This window comes from Teleopsis dalmanni, chromosome 2, assembly GCF_002237135.1.
Source record: "Teleopsis dalmanni isolate 2A chromosome 2, ASM223713v2, whole genome shotgun sequence".
Taxonomy (NCBI): domain Eukaryota; kingdom Metazoa; phylum Arthropoda; class Insecta; order Diptera; family Diopsidae; genus Teleopsis; species Teleopsis dalmanni.
This window is the reverse complement of record NC_051847.1, coordinates 106,794,428-106,810,042: the sequence shown is the minus strand read 5'-3', so window position 1 is coordinate 106,810,042 and position 15,615 is coordinate 106,794,428. Positions and strand designations below refer to the sequence as shown.

At 29.4% G+C, this 15,615-nt stretch overlaps 1 protein-coding gene across 2 annotated transcripts in view; it reads right to left on the bottom strand.

The window, feature by feature from the left end:
• LOC119686468 (slo-interacting protein 1-like) overlaps window positions 1-15,615 on the bottom strand; it is a 104,459-nt gene that overhangs the window by 46,782 nt on the left and 42,062 nt on the right. For both annotated transcript variants that reach the window (XM_038101054.1, XM_038101053.1), the window contains exons 3-4: window positions 14,017-14,325; window positions 12,922-13,963 (exon numbers count right to left, since the gene is read on the bottom strand). In XM_038101054.1, the coding sequence (XP_037956982.1) occupies window positions 12,922-13,963; window positions 14,017-14,325 (1,351 nt within the window). The remainder of the gene's footprint in view (window positions 1-12,921; window positions 13,964-14,016; window positions 14,326-15,615) is intronic.

Below are 15,615 nucleotides of genomic sequence, written 5' to 3'. Positions count from 1 at the left end.
CTATATAAAGTAAATTCTGTAGAAAATGTTCAAATCAGCATTGAAAATCTTCCACTGCTGCAAAAAAACAAATGCTTCTCATAAAATAATTTTACAAACATGATGTGGATATGCAAAATGCAAAATACAGAAGGTTCTGTCAAAATTTCTTAACAATGAAAACACAGAATCCTTTATTTATACCAGTATTGGTTGCTGTAGTATCAAAGCACATGCCTTCGACTATCTCCAAAAGTCATCACCTGCTTTAATTTTTATAAACTTTATTAGCAATCGCTTTTCCATTTCCGTTGTCACATACAGGTACACTCAGCAGTTTTTCATTATTATTTCTGGAAACAATAACAGGCAACCTTACTGCTTCCTCATAGCCAGTTAGATCTTGCAAGAGTTTCCCGCAAAATGTACTATTAGTCTATGAGTTTCAAGTAACTAGAATAGAAAGAATCTTGTTTTCTAACCAACAAAAAAGAAAAATATGTTGTTTGAAATGTACTTTCATATGGAACACATCTTTAGTCTTATTTACTTTTTCCTCGCGGTACTTCTGATGGCATCGTTAAATTGTTCGACGATTTATAGCAAAATTCATTATGTCATGAACTAATACATTATCCACTGACACCAAAATAGGTACAGGGTAACGATCCGAAATCTTGCATTTATCAAAAGCGGATAAATGTACTGTAACTGCAGACTCAGCTTCAATTTCGGGATAAATTTCTTTATCGAATTCATTTAAATTAAAAGCAATGGAATTATAGTCACCTTCAAGAAACAAAATATATTTATTAAAAGTATTTATGAAAAAGTTACAAGCGTGAGCTTATATGGCTTTTGCGTACTGTTATAATATTTTAATATAATATGTTCAAGTGTTCTAAGCTCTTGTTCCTTTAGCCGCTTTTGCTTCTTTTGTTAGAAAGATATCAACTTCAGCCATACTTCCTGAACGATCATTTTCTCTCTGCATACAAAAGAAAGTTCTTGTCTTGGCTACATTTACATATCTGCATAATCTACATAATCTACATAATCATAGATATTTTCATATATATCTACATAAATTATTAGGTAGAAAATTATTTTTTTTATTTTTAATTTTTATTTATGATTCTTCCGTTTCCTGAAAACATTTGCGATTTCGTTGTACATACGAACTAAAAATTATAAAATGAAACAGAGTATAACCGTTTAACTAATTATTGTGTTTTGTGAATAATTTTTAGCCGATTTTGCTCTTCAATATCTTATTAAAAATATATTTTAATTATCTATCAAATATGGTAAATATATAATAATTATTATTGAAGTAAGTAACAAAGAAATCGAGTGCACTTGAATTAAAAAATTTTCGATTTTTGTATTTAAAACCCAACTTTACTAGAGTGGCGCAATGTCATTTTAAATCCTATTCCTCCAAAACTACTGTTGTGAGTTAAATATTTATTTTATTTAATTTCAAGGGTTTTTGGCAGTTTTTCTGTATGGTAGTGTGTACGATCTTAGGTGATCGTACATTTTCCCTAAAAATAGGCAAGGTTATTTGCATCTGGGCAGTTGTTGACTAGAACCAAAGCATCAGACCGTCAGTTCGACGATAAGAAATGCTGAGTTTTGGTATTTGGTTAATAATTGGTTTCACGATGTAAGTGACTTTGAAATTTTAAATACGGAAGAATTGCAAAAATATGTAGAACATTCTTATTAATAATAAAAACTTTGCAAATTTAGCAAAGTAAATTATGAAACTATGGAAAAACCCAATTAGGTAACTAGGGTAATTTGAAGGTCATATATTGGATTTTTGCATCAAGTTTGGGTATATAAGATAGATTTAAAACCACAAAAGAGTAGTTGTAGTTGAAGTTGAAGTTGAAGTCAGAGTTAGAGTCTAAGTTGGAGTAAAAGTTAAGAGTCAAAGAAGAGTCAAAGTTGGGAGTTTAAAGTTGTGAAGTTAGAAATAAAAAAAAAGTGGTTAAACGAAGTAGTGTTTAAAAAATATATAATGTACACTTAGACAAATAAAAAAAATGATCAAGCGTAGTAGCGCTGACAAATAATTTTAAAACAAATAAGTCGTGTGTGACTGAAATGAAAAGAAAACCCAAAGAAAATAAATTGTAACAATTTAAAGGACATAAATAAAATTAATAAAAAAATAAATTGTGAAATTAAACTCAAGTGTTTTCATAATAGCTAAGGACATTTTAAAAAACAGCTATAAACATTTATGTAAAAAATGCAACTGAAAATTAAATAAAAAATAACATTTCGTCCAAAGTTTGAAATAAAGGATTCAACATTTGACACAATCGCGTTTTTCCATGAAAATACGCAACATAATTGGCGCAGCCGGTAGGATTCGAACCTACGCTAGGATTCGAGAAAATGTTTTTTTTTTTGTTCAATGGCATATTTCTAGAAGGTGCGCTCATTTACAAGTTCATTTTTAATTTTTCTCCTTATAACGTATTCATACATTTGATTAGTGATGGTAAAATTGGTGTTTATCATTATTATTGTGTGCTTCTGTAGCGTCGATAATTAGCATATTTCTGTCACACGTTTTTATGTTCGTGGTAAAACATTGGAATTAATTGGATAACTTTTGGAAATACTCCTCAGAATATACAGATAGCAAGTATACGACGAATTTTATAATTCATTACTTCTTTTTTCACTTGTTTTGATTCCATAATTGGAATTTTTATATTCTTGAACGTGATTAAACCTCCTAAAGTCATATATATACAGAGTATTGAAATTAACCACAAATTGCTATTTCGCTAGCAATATGAATCTAATTTACAGTATATTATAAATATATATATCATAACAAGAATAAGAAACTATTTTATCAGAGTACAACAAATGCTAAGTGTAACCAGTAGAGAGGAAAATGCATTTTAATAAACAAATGATTTTATTACTTAATTTATATGATCACAAGGATGCAGGTTAGAATTTAAATTAAATCGAGTATCTTTTACTGTGAAGAACTGGGTAATCCCTGAGTTCTCGGAAATTATTAATAGCAAGCTAGATATGTAAATTTGCACACTTGCAGACGGACAAGATATAATTTACGTAAAGAGGACAAATAAGTAACTTCAGGACAAAACCCTGCAACTGCCAGAGATCTACCTATTAGATAGCTTGAGATAAGCTTAAAAAAAGGTTTAGTAAAAAAAAAAAAATTTAATTAATTTCTACAAAGTAGAGAATGAATGCTTTTCAGAAATCAAGAAGTTTCGGAAAGGTAACCAGAATATTATCATATCATAGCAGAATCTTCAACAATACACTGTGATCCTTTCTGACACAGGACTTAAGAGTAGAAAGAAAATATAATTTATCTTACATCTTTTGGCAAGTGTCTTTTTCCAAACGCATGAAAAGATCAAAGTTGTAAAGCAGTAGTTTAAAATTTGGGCGAAAGTTATTACCTTATATTAACTATGTTGTTATAGAAAGATAAATAATATTTAAAAGAAAATCACATTGTATATTGAAATTACATTGTACTACAACAAAGTCATATTCAATAACAATAATTCAAAAGCGAAACAAAGAGCGGATTGCAGAAGAAATGTCCATAACGAAGTGCGTGTCACTACACAGCGACTAATGAACAACAAAGCGGCAGGCGCAGATGGCCTAACTGCGGTATTGTTCAGGACTGGCGGCGATAAGCTGATAGGGTGCATGCATTAGATTTTCTTTAGAATACGGTTGGATAAAACTATGTCCAGCGATTCGAATCTCAGTACCATTTGCTCTGTTTTGAAAAAAGACGACCCGACGATTTGCACCAACTATCGCGGGATCAGCCTAATAACTGTCGCGTACAATGTGCTTTCAACTGAACTGTGTAAAACGTTACTGCCAACTCACTGATTGGGCCTTATCAGTGCGGCTTTCGACCTGGTCGCTCGACCCTTGACCAAATATTTACACTGTAACGAATCCTGAAAAAAGCACATGACTATAACTTCGACACTCACCACTTTTTTGTCGATTATAAAACACCTTTCGACCCTTGACCAGATATTTACACTGTAAGGAATCGTGGAAAAAGCCCATGGCAATAACTTCGACATTCACCACTTTTTTGTCGATTATAAAACACCTTTCGACACTGAAACAGCTAAGAATATTAACACCCAAACCATTAAGTAAAGAGGTATTCAACTAAATGCATCAACGATTCGACTATGTCCATCTGGATTTAATCACATTAAAAGGGTCAGGGTTATAGGTATGCATTAACTACGAGTGCGGTTTGATAAGTCAGTGACTTTTTGAATTTCCAGCACAGTTAGTCCAAAAATCAACAGTGCTGGCGTCAGCTGTAATCTACCAATGGGCAACTTTTTAATTTTGAGCAAGTTACGTCGTTCAGTTGGTGTTTGATAGCCGTTTAAAGCAAACAACCTCGTGAATATTTATGAAAATGGAAAAAAGTGAATTTTGAATCACTTATTCTGAATCTATGGTATTATTCTAAATCACATGGGAATGGGAGTTTTTTCCCTTTTCTCAATTTTGCTATTCTGAATCATATAGAAATGAGAGTTTTGTTCGCTATTCCCAATTCCCTTTTTCTGAATCATATGGGAATGAAATTTTTTAGAGTTTAACTTAATATATAAGTTAACTTATAATGATTAGATTTTTGAATATATTTTAATAAAATCATTATTAAAATAAAATTATTATAATAAATTTAATATTTTTAAGTTTTTATTTTTTTATTTTATCTATACGAGTTGATAAGTTTTTCGAATATATTTTAATAAAATTATTATAATAAATTTAATATATATAAATTTTTATTTAATACTATGTTGAGGCTAGTTGAATTGAGTCAGTGCACCTGAGCACTTTTACTCTCTATTAACTGCGAGGTTTCTACAAAACCCTTCTTTGCGCCTTGACTGGATTTTTGTTTATCACTTCATTAGACTAAGCAATAATTGACCTCAGATCTGCATATCTCCCCGAGGAGCCTGTAACCATTCTGAGATTTGATAACGCGGTGTTAGTAAGACTGTCAGATTTCGTAAATAATTTCAGGGCTCTATCCTTTATGTATTTTTTGATGGGATCAATTTTGAGGTCCCTGAGGATGTCATTCGTCCTAATGTACCAAGGAACTTTAAAAAGTCTTCTCAGAGCCTGGCTTTGTGCAATTTCTAACTGGTGAATAGTAGTGTTTGAAGCTTTGCTAAACGCTACACAACCATATAGAAGTGACGGACAAATTATTTGGTTATATATCAGTTTCTTGTTCTTAGCATTGAGGTTTTCATTTCTAAATAGTTTTTTATTATTTCCTTATAACGTATTTATTATATTCAATTTTGATATTTTGTGCTGCTGACAAACACACAAAGTGCGTTTCACTTAGCTTTGCCAGTAAACCTTTTATTTAGATAAAGTTGAGACATAAGAAATCGTGTAGAATAACATGGCCACATTTTAATATATTGACGAATGTTTTATATGTATTGACGAATGTAGGTAAAATAATTTTTTATACAAATACTAACAAAATTGCATCAACGAGTAAGGGTTAATTTAAATTCAATGAGTTCAAACATTGAACTTAAATTAATAAAGTTTGAATCACAATGATTCACAATGATTTTGCATGAGAATTGCATTTTTTCTACGTAAAATTATTTATATTAATAATATAATCTCATTTGGTTGTCCTATTGTAATTAAATAGTAAACTTTAACCTATATATAATTATTAATAAAAATTGTAATTTTTATAATTACAATTATAAATGGTAAGAATGGGTTCATATTAGTAATACTGTATTTACACAAAAGTTTTGTTTTGAATATTAGCTGTTAAAAACATCTGGTATTAAAAAGCAAAAATTATTGTTTATATGACTTATCCTTGTACTTTATGTGACAATTAGAATAACAGTTATGCTTGAATTGCATAACATATATAACATACAATGTTATGTATCTGCAAATATTATTGATTGTAGTGCAAAAAATAAATAACTGAAGTAGAAAAATTTCGGGATTTAATACCTAAATAAATAAATAAAAAAGAAGAAATCTAATAATTGCAATAATTCATGATTGTATACGTAATACAACTGTCTCTATCCACATAAACTTTTTTGTATTTATTTTCTTTTCTATTAGAATAAAAATATTTTCATTACATTAAATTCACTTAGGACGTGTGCAAGTTAGGCTAAGTTGATGCTAAATTAAATGGGACTTTTCTTAGGATATTTTGCACTGCACACATTTAGCCACTTAGCCCAAAAAAGTGTACGAATTATATTTTGACAGCTTATATCAGCTGTGAATATGTTTTATTTCAGTATTTTGTTTACATATTTTGATGAAACATTTTTATTTACACAATTTTTCGTATGAATTGAATTAAATAATCATCGTAAGATATTGATAAAGAAATTTCTAGAAGATTATCCAAAGCTAGTTATAAAATAATTTCAGCAAGTAACATAAATGATCAGTTTACCTATTTAGCGCAGTCTCTTATGCAAAATTGGAAAAGGATAATTCTATCATAAAAACAAATTGAATTTCCCTCACCAAATGAAGAAACTCGTTTAGATATTCTCAAAATTCATTCGAGTAAAATTAACTTGATGCAGCGGATTGCAGCAGATTAATTTGCGTAAAATAGCTAAAAACAGGTATTTTATTTTTCAGAGAAAAAACTGTCTATTAAGAAATTATGGAAATAAATTTTAAAACTTTTATATATTTATACACTGAGTATTAAAAATCATTATTAATTTGTAATTGAACTATCATTTCTTGGATCTTCACAATTAAAAATTTAAAACTTAGAATAACATTCACGTTTTTTGTATTTGCTAATTTTTAAAATGAAAAATTTCGCACCACGCCACAGTAAGAATCTGTGGGATTCTTGACTTTGTCTCGGACTTCATCATCAACCAACCATTGCCACTAAAAACTTTAGTGGAAGTTTTGCCGATCGCAAGAAAAAAGGATCAAGTAAGATCCAATAAATCAAAGGACTTATCTTGGCTGAAACAACGAAATGTTTGGAGAAGTTGCATAAATTAGAATAGTGACTCTCGACTCAAGACCAAAAAAATATTCAATGTATTATACAAATAAATTATTAAAAGCAAGTGGTGCAAAGAGTAATACCAATATTTTTTAAACAAATAATATCGTTAAGGCAAAAATTTAATATTTTACAGGCCACCAATCCTAATGATACCCTTATTTTGAAGTTATTTAGGCCACCATCATATAGATTTATTGTTCCAAAATAAATTTAAATTTAGCCAGGTTTATATATAAAAAATTTATATAAATAAAAAATAATTGTGTTGAATAAATGAAATTTTATTTTATTTATTAATGTATTACTAAAGCCGTATTTACAAACATTACAAGATCTGAATTAAAAGGTAAGTCAAAAATTGTATTTGTTATGAAGACAACAGCATACGAATATCTTTATTGTCAGTAACATCTTGTATTAATAAGTTTGCCATTTGCATTAAATGATAGTAAGGACGTACACAATCAAAGTGACCACATTGCAAAACTTCCAAGATTGGCTTCTTTTACAAAGTCAAAAACATATTTTCCATGTTCAGCTTTTTGTACTACATTATTTATCGGCAGCTCAAGTGAAATGAACTACCCAACTAAAGGCAGGTTTACATTTCTATGCACTTTTTAACTTTGGCTGTGTTATGTGGATTTGATCCACATATTTATCAATTTAAGTTTGTCTTACAAACCAATAGACAAAGCAACAAAAACGGCTTTTAATGTTGCTTATTTCAAATGATAAATAATCTAAACCTAATGTTACCGTCAACCGGATGTTGTTTGTAAAGGACATTGTTGATCATTTAAGTATCCAAAGGGAAATTCCATTATTTCCTTAAATACTTTTGTATAGATAAATTGTATTACTGATTATAAATACAAGGCACCGTATCTAATTACAATTATGAAAATATATGTGAAAAAGACAGAAGGAATAATCCCAAGTACCGGGACTTCCGTCCTTGTATCCCTTTTTGAACCTTTTTGCAAAAAAACAATAAAATGTAATTAAAAAATAATACAATCCACTAAAAATAGCGATAACTGACAACATATTATTTCAACCTTGATAGGAAATTAGTTAAGTTAGTTGTAATATAATTTTGTATAAATAAAGAAACAACTTTCTAGAAAAGTTAGTAATTTTAAATTACTCAATCTGTGTGCATTTATTGTCGAGGGACATTAGGCATAACAGCTGCCATAGAGGATCAAGTTGTTTTACCTTTTCAATATATAAATTGTTTACAAACAATGTTGAACACAAACAAAATTATTCAAATGTCAAAAATTACCAAAACAATATTGCCAACAAAAAGAAATTCAAGATTTTTTGGAAACAGCCACTATAATTAAATTTTATCAAATAAATGTTTATAATATATAATCTTATATATAAAAATGAATCGAAAAATGTGTTGGTAAGCGCATAACTTAACAACGCCTGGATTTCGGGGTTTTTTAGTGGATCCCAGAAGGGTGGCCAAAGTTCTTGGAAGAGAACTGTTCTGTTGTGGAGATTTTTTTACCCCGACTATAAAATAGGTAGGAACACAAAACTGTCACATTCTAAATCTGTTTGACAGAACGAAGCCTGTCGGGTCCGCTAGTGAAAATAATAAAAATTTTACAAAATACAGTTATTTACAAAATTTATTGCAAATGGTCATTAAATAATGAAAAATATAAGTAAAAAGCATTACTTTTCGGTTAAAAGTTTTCTAATAACGATGATTTATTTTTTTTAATATAAATAAAACAAATAAAAATAAAATAATTTTAATACGATTATTTTTTATTTCTATTTTCTATATTCATACATTTATTTAAATTCACGTATGAAAATTATTATTAAAATACTAAAATGGCAGCCCTGGCGATTTAGTCTCGACTTAGCCAACTCGAAAATATGCTAAGTATCGACACATCACTACATTATCGAAACAACTTAGAATTTCCCTCATTTAGAACGCAACTTAGCCTAACTCGCACACGACCTTAACTAAAATTTTTGACCAGCCATCTTTGCACTATATATATGAAATATATATAGTCTAACTCCACTCGTCTCTGAGTTAGAACTTGTAGAAATTATTAATTCTGAACTTAAATTAAAGGAACCGCCGGGATTTGCTACAATTATTACTGAAATGTTACATCAGATATCTGTCAAATGTATCTATAAGCCAACGCAAATATTTAATGCTGCACTTTAATTAAAACATGTGCCAATTATGTGGAAAATGTCGGAGGTAATTATGTTCCCAAGACGGAAAAACCTGCGCACACGGTCTCATCATATAGGCCTATATCATTACTACCAATTATGTCTAAGATACTCGACATAGCAATTTTAAAAAGAATAAGCTCTGTCATATCAAATAACAATGTTATACCAATTCATTAATTTGGCTTTAGAAAGAATCATTCTACAATTTCTCAGATTCACAGAATAACAAATATTATCGAAAAATCCTTTGAAAACAAAACAGTATGCTCTGCCATCTTTCGTGATGTACCACAGGCCTTCGATAAAATGTAGCACAGAGGTATCTTTCATAAAATAAGAACGATCCTGGCAATGGAGTACGCAATATTTTTTGAATCATATCTTTCTGAGATACTTTAGAATTAAATGCGAAGGCATTTATTCAGATATCAAATCACATCGCCCAATAAGTCTACTTCTGATCCTATCGAAAGTAATGGAAATTCTAAAAACATAGCTCAATAGAAAGAACAACTCCATAGACTTGTCAGACATATCCATAGTGCGATAGATGGTAAGAAATATTGCACTGCGGTATTATAGATATTTCACAAATATTATTAAATCATACCTCTCGGCAAGGAACTTTTTCATTAAGCATGGAAACGAAATTACAGTACTTCATGATAAAGGAGCAAAAGTAACTCAAGATAGCATAATGTGACCAATGCTTTATCTGTTATATACTGCGGATGTTCCCCTTACCGATGAGAGTGTTATCGGTATATTTGCAGACGATACAGTTATTTTATCAGTTGACAGTGATCCAATTCGTGCTTCCACTAAACTACAAACCTGCCTTAACAATGTTGCTCTCTGGATGAAAAATTGGCATATCAAACCAAATGAGTCAAAATCTGTCCATTGTTTAAATAACACAACAATTGCAACTTTTGCAGACGATACGGGATACTGAAACAATTGCAACAAGGAACCTTCAAACCGCTCTCAACCACGTGCTAGAGTGGGCTAATAAATGGAATATAAAATTAAATACCTTGAAAACTGTACATGTTGTGTTCACATATAAACAAATTAGAAATATACCTCTGTATATTGATGGCCAACAAATCATATCAACAAATTCCATACGCAAGAACTAAATCTTAAGTTCAACTCAACTAAGTAGCTACTTGTACGACATTCCGTTATGTCAATCGAAGTTCACTGCAACACAGAAGCTTCATCACTCCTTTAAACAGAAGACCGCGTACGACGGCTTAAGAGAACCAAACCATCTGATTTAATTAATTAATTATTAATTATTATACTATAATATTATAGATAAGGATTAATATCGACAATTTTAATTCCCCGATACAAAAACATTGCTGATTAGTTTTTCATTTGTAACTAAACACAAGTGAATTTTAATATATTTTTAATATATTTAATTAAAAAAACAAACCTTTGAGGATTCGACCCCCAGATGTCAATATTTCCATACAAATCTTTTTGATTTTAACTAGATTTGTTATCGAAATCAAAAATAAGAATAGTAACAAGAACGCTGGAGAACGTTTTAATGCAGTTACATATAAACGACCCCAGAGTGCTAATTAAAATCATTACGGGCATAATTTAGGTGGTTCCGCGGGAATCATCACGAATGCAACATGTCAATCATATTTTAAAAATGTGAACAACACACAGCATTTTTTCTATTATTGCACAGCATGCCTTATTATGCTTTTTATCCGCTTGATATTTTTAGATATATTAAAGAAAATAATAAATCCGTGTTGGAATGGAGTAACCCATCTTAGTTACAAAATTTTTATTTTGGATTCAGGCATGTAAGTCAATTAACAGCGGGTAGCTCTACATTGTCTGCATATTCGATTCCAACTTGGCTATAACTATTAAGATAAATATATGGCTACTGTTGGCAGTGTACTATGTACCAAATTAGATTTTTTAAGCGCGTATTACCCATCAGAATTTTGTGTTAAACTTTTTTGTCGTCGCTTGTTATTACACATCAAAACAGTTGACATTATTTTGAAAATGCTCCAGCAAAAACAAAAACAAATATACTACAAAATAAAATCATGCATACATTTAATCGATGTCTTCGCTTCCATCCCTTTATGCGCTTATACACATGAGAATTTTTTGTCAAACTTTTTTGTGAAATGCGAAATTTGTGAAACATTGTATGTGTAATAGCAACATTTGAAGTTGGACAAAAAATTTTGATTTTTTCTTAAACTTGCTCGTGTTTTTTCGTATACAATCGGATTTTATCGACTTACATGCAAAATTTCATTTTTTTAAGAAATGGAAGCTAAAACCTCGTTTCATTGCGCAAATAGTATCGTTAGCAGACGATGCGTTGCAACTATGAATGAGTTATATCATTTATTTTAAATATTATTTGTGTTGTCTATTTAGAGAAAATTTCTTATTTACTAAAACATATCATTAAGAATATTTAAAATATTAAATATATAAATTAAAATTATAAATAAAAAATTATTTTTACTTATAAAATCATGTATAGCAATTGCTGTTGATACTTCGCCGATTGCTTTAATACTGATGAGTAAAAAATGTTTATACTTATTGCTGGGGCGTGTTTAAAATAATATTGATTATTTTATTGTGTAATAGCAAGCGACACAAAAATCTTTGATATGTAATACGCGCTTAGTAGCAAGCGCCGACAAATATCTTTGAACGACGACAAAAAAGTTTGACAAAATATTCTTACGTTTAATTGCATGCATGAATTTGTCATGTAGTTTTTTTTTTTTGCTAGGGCATGTTTAAAATAATGTCGACTATTTTGATGTATAATAGCAAGCAACGACAAAAAAGTCTGACAAAAAATATTTATGTGTAAAACGCGCTTTCGAAATAGACTGGAAGTTGCAATTTCACTTAAATTCACGTAACTTATTGATGAGCTGTTGTAGTTTCTGTTTGTTAGGTTTCTAAGTTCTGTTACTGATGCATAGGCATAGATCGGTGTAATCCATAAACGGCTCTCATATGGTAAACAATAAAAAGTCTATTTCAGAGTATTCAATTTTTATAAATATGTTAAGCATCCTAATCTACACATTCAAAGAAAATATATACTTTACAATTATTTTTTCCTACTAGTAATTTGGTTGGAAAACAAGTATTAGATACAATAAGCGAATAATTGCTATTGACTAGAATTTTTATAAATAAATTTTAACAGAAAACAACATTAAATTAGCACAATGTTTTACCTTATTGCAATTTAGAGCTCTAATGACAAGTTGCATCTTAGGCTACTACTCATATAATAGAAATTCATGCACTAGTTAACGTTAAATATGATTAGTTACACCATTAATTATGGACTGTGTAAGTAAAAATATTTAAATCAAGAATTTTAAATAATAAAATTTAAATTTTATTTAATCTAAAATGCTAAATTATGATAACATTATAAAAATTAATGGCATTACAATTGATATAAAAAATATTGAATGTAAAACACAGCAAAAAATTAAATTTTCGCTTGTTTTTATATTTTTTTATATTTATATATACTTATTTATATTTAAACTTACCTTCGGATGTATCATATCTAGATAACACCACTCTACTTTTGTTTTTTGTGCTACTTTCTTTAGGAGAAGGCAACCGATGAAGCTTGCTACTTTGAACATCAGCCAATTGACAGTTTTCCAAATTTGTTGGATCAACACGATTGTTTTGATCTTGACAAAATAGTAAATTAGTCGTTGATGTACTATTATTCGATCCGCCTGTATTATAAGCACTAGAAGAATTGTCCACGTCTTCCCCACATTTGATGCCAACTTGACTATAGTTATTAATTGAACATTTTCCGCACCCACCTTCACTATTAAAAGATTTATTAGTTACTGCTGTCAATGCACTATGAAACGAATTAGATTTATTAGAAACTGCTCTGGACGTTGTAGTTTCACTTGAATTTATGTTACTAATACGCATCGATTGCTGAGCTGTTGTTAAACTATTAAATGGTTTTATACCTAACCACTGACACACACGTTGTTTCTGCTGAAGCTTTGTAGATTCTGTTGCTGATGAGTAGGAATTGATCGATGTAATATATGAGGGGCTCTCATACGGTGAACAATAAAAAGGCTCTGATTCAGAGTCTTCAGGTATCGTTTCATAAATATGTTCAGTCTCATAATCTACAGAACTTTTAACAGAATCCTTAACTAACATAATTTTATTGCTTTTTGATACAGAAGGAATCACAAATTCATTACATTCAGACTCTACGCTATTCCTTTTAACGGTTTCATTGCAATCACTTTGCATATCCACTTTTCTTAAATTATTTGCTTTACTTTTTGTAATTGAATCAACCAAAATTACTTTATTTAATCCGTCAACAACATTTATATAGTCATTAGTGATAAAATTATTCTCGTAGACTATGTTATCACCGTATATATATTCATCATCATAATCATCATCATCATCTTCATCATCATCATCATCATCGTCGTCATCATTATTATCATCATCTTCTTCTTCATCATTATTACCATCATATTCTTCACCTTCATCTTCTTCCGTATCCAATATTTGATTATGAATTTCTATATTATCCTGTACATTAATAGATATAATTAAAATACAAGAACAAAAAATACTTTACTTACTGTATATATACATCGACTGACTAAGAGCGTTACTGCGTTGTTATTCTCTGCTATAAGTACTTCTGCTTCCGACTTACTTTTAACATCTTTACCGTTAACTTGTAATAATAAATCACCTTGACGCAAACGTCCATCACGATTAGCAATACTATCATGATGTATATTACTTATGTAGACATTAGCAAGTGTACCACCTTCCTCCAATTCATATATACCAGAATTAATGTCACTACAATTATTATCATATCTAGGACAGCAAACAGTTATTCCTAAGCATTCGTTACATTCAGATTTTCGTAAAGTTATTTCCTGAAACAAAATTCAAATTAAAAAACTTGATTAGTTAGCAAACTTTGGTTTGAATATAAAGAAAAGTACTTAACATTATTTCTCTTTATTATAAAAAAAAAAGTAATATGCGCCGGGTCACATTTTCACATTTATAACATCATCATACTCGCACTGCATTGCTTTGTTATTTTTAGATTTATGACGTCATTATGCTCGCAGTGCAGTGTTGTTTTTATTTTTAATAATTAAACAAAAAAAAAGAAATAATGGCTCATTTACGTCAAAATTTAACTGATGCTAAAAGAAAAGAAATGTCGTCGTTTTCAAATAGTAAAATCAGAAGCAAAACGTAAAGATCGTATAAATGTTTCTTAACCTGTCGAAAATATAATTTAGGTTTGGAAACAATTGAAACAAAAATAAATATGCAAAAAAATTATATAAAGAAAAATATTTGATTTGATTTTAGTGTCAATACGACAGTAGTGACAATTTGTAGTTTTACAGAAACTGTGGTATTTAATAGAGAAATTTCGAACAGTTGTGAGCTACAACAACAAAAATTTTATATTATTTTAATTAATTGAATTTTTCGCTGACCATACAGCTGTTTCGAGTATTGCCAAGTACCCATCATCAGCTGTCTTGGAAATATTTGTTGTATTTAATTATTCCTAAGTAATTTTTTTTTATACTGCATGTATCAGTTTAATCGTGCTCTGCCAAATTTGAAGCTCAGAGTCAGCGCTCCTCAACCAACTGACCTAAAGCCGTACTTAACTTTTATGTACGCACATTTTATTGGAGTTTTGTTAACTGTTTTGTTCTAAACTGCTCTATAAAGAAAAACATTAAAAAAAACACAAAAATGTAAAAAACAAATAAAATAATATAAAAACAAATAAAAAAAATATAAAAACAAATGAAAAAATATAAAAACAAATAAAACAATATAAAAACAAATAAAAAAATATGAAAACATAAAAAAAAATGCACTTGAGATGATAACAATAGAAGACGATAAGAACTTTTTAATAAATCAAATATGGACCGTTTATCTATTATAATCTCAAGTGGATCTGTTGAGCAACTACTTAAAGAAAATGGTCTTTGCGATATATGTATATTTATTACTAAAGTCTGTGTTAAAGTATGGTTTAATGCTTTGTCATCAGTCAAAGCTCATTCCCAAGATTTTAGTCTTCTTTCTAATCGCAGTGAATATGAAAAAATTAACGAAGATATGTCTAGAGTTTCTTTGGAGAAATTATGTAATCATTTTTGATATTTAAACTCAGAGCTTGTTGG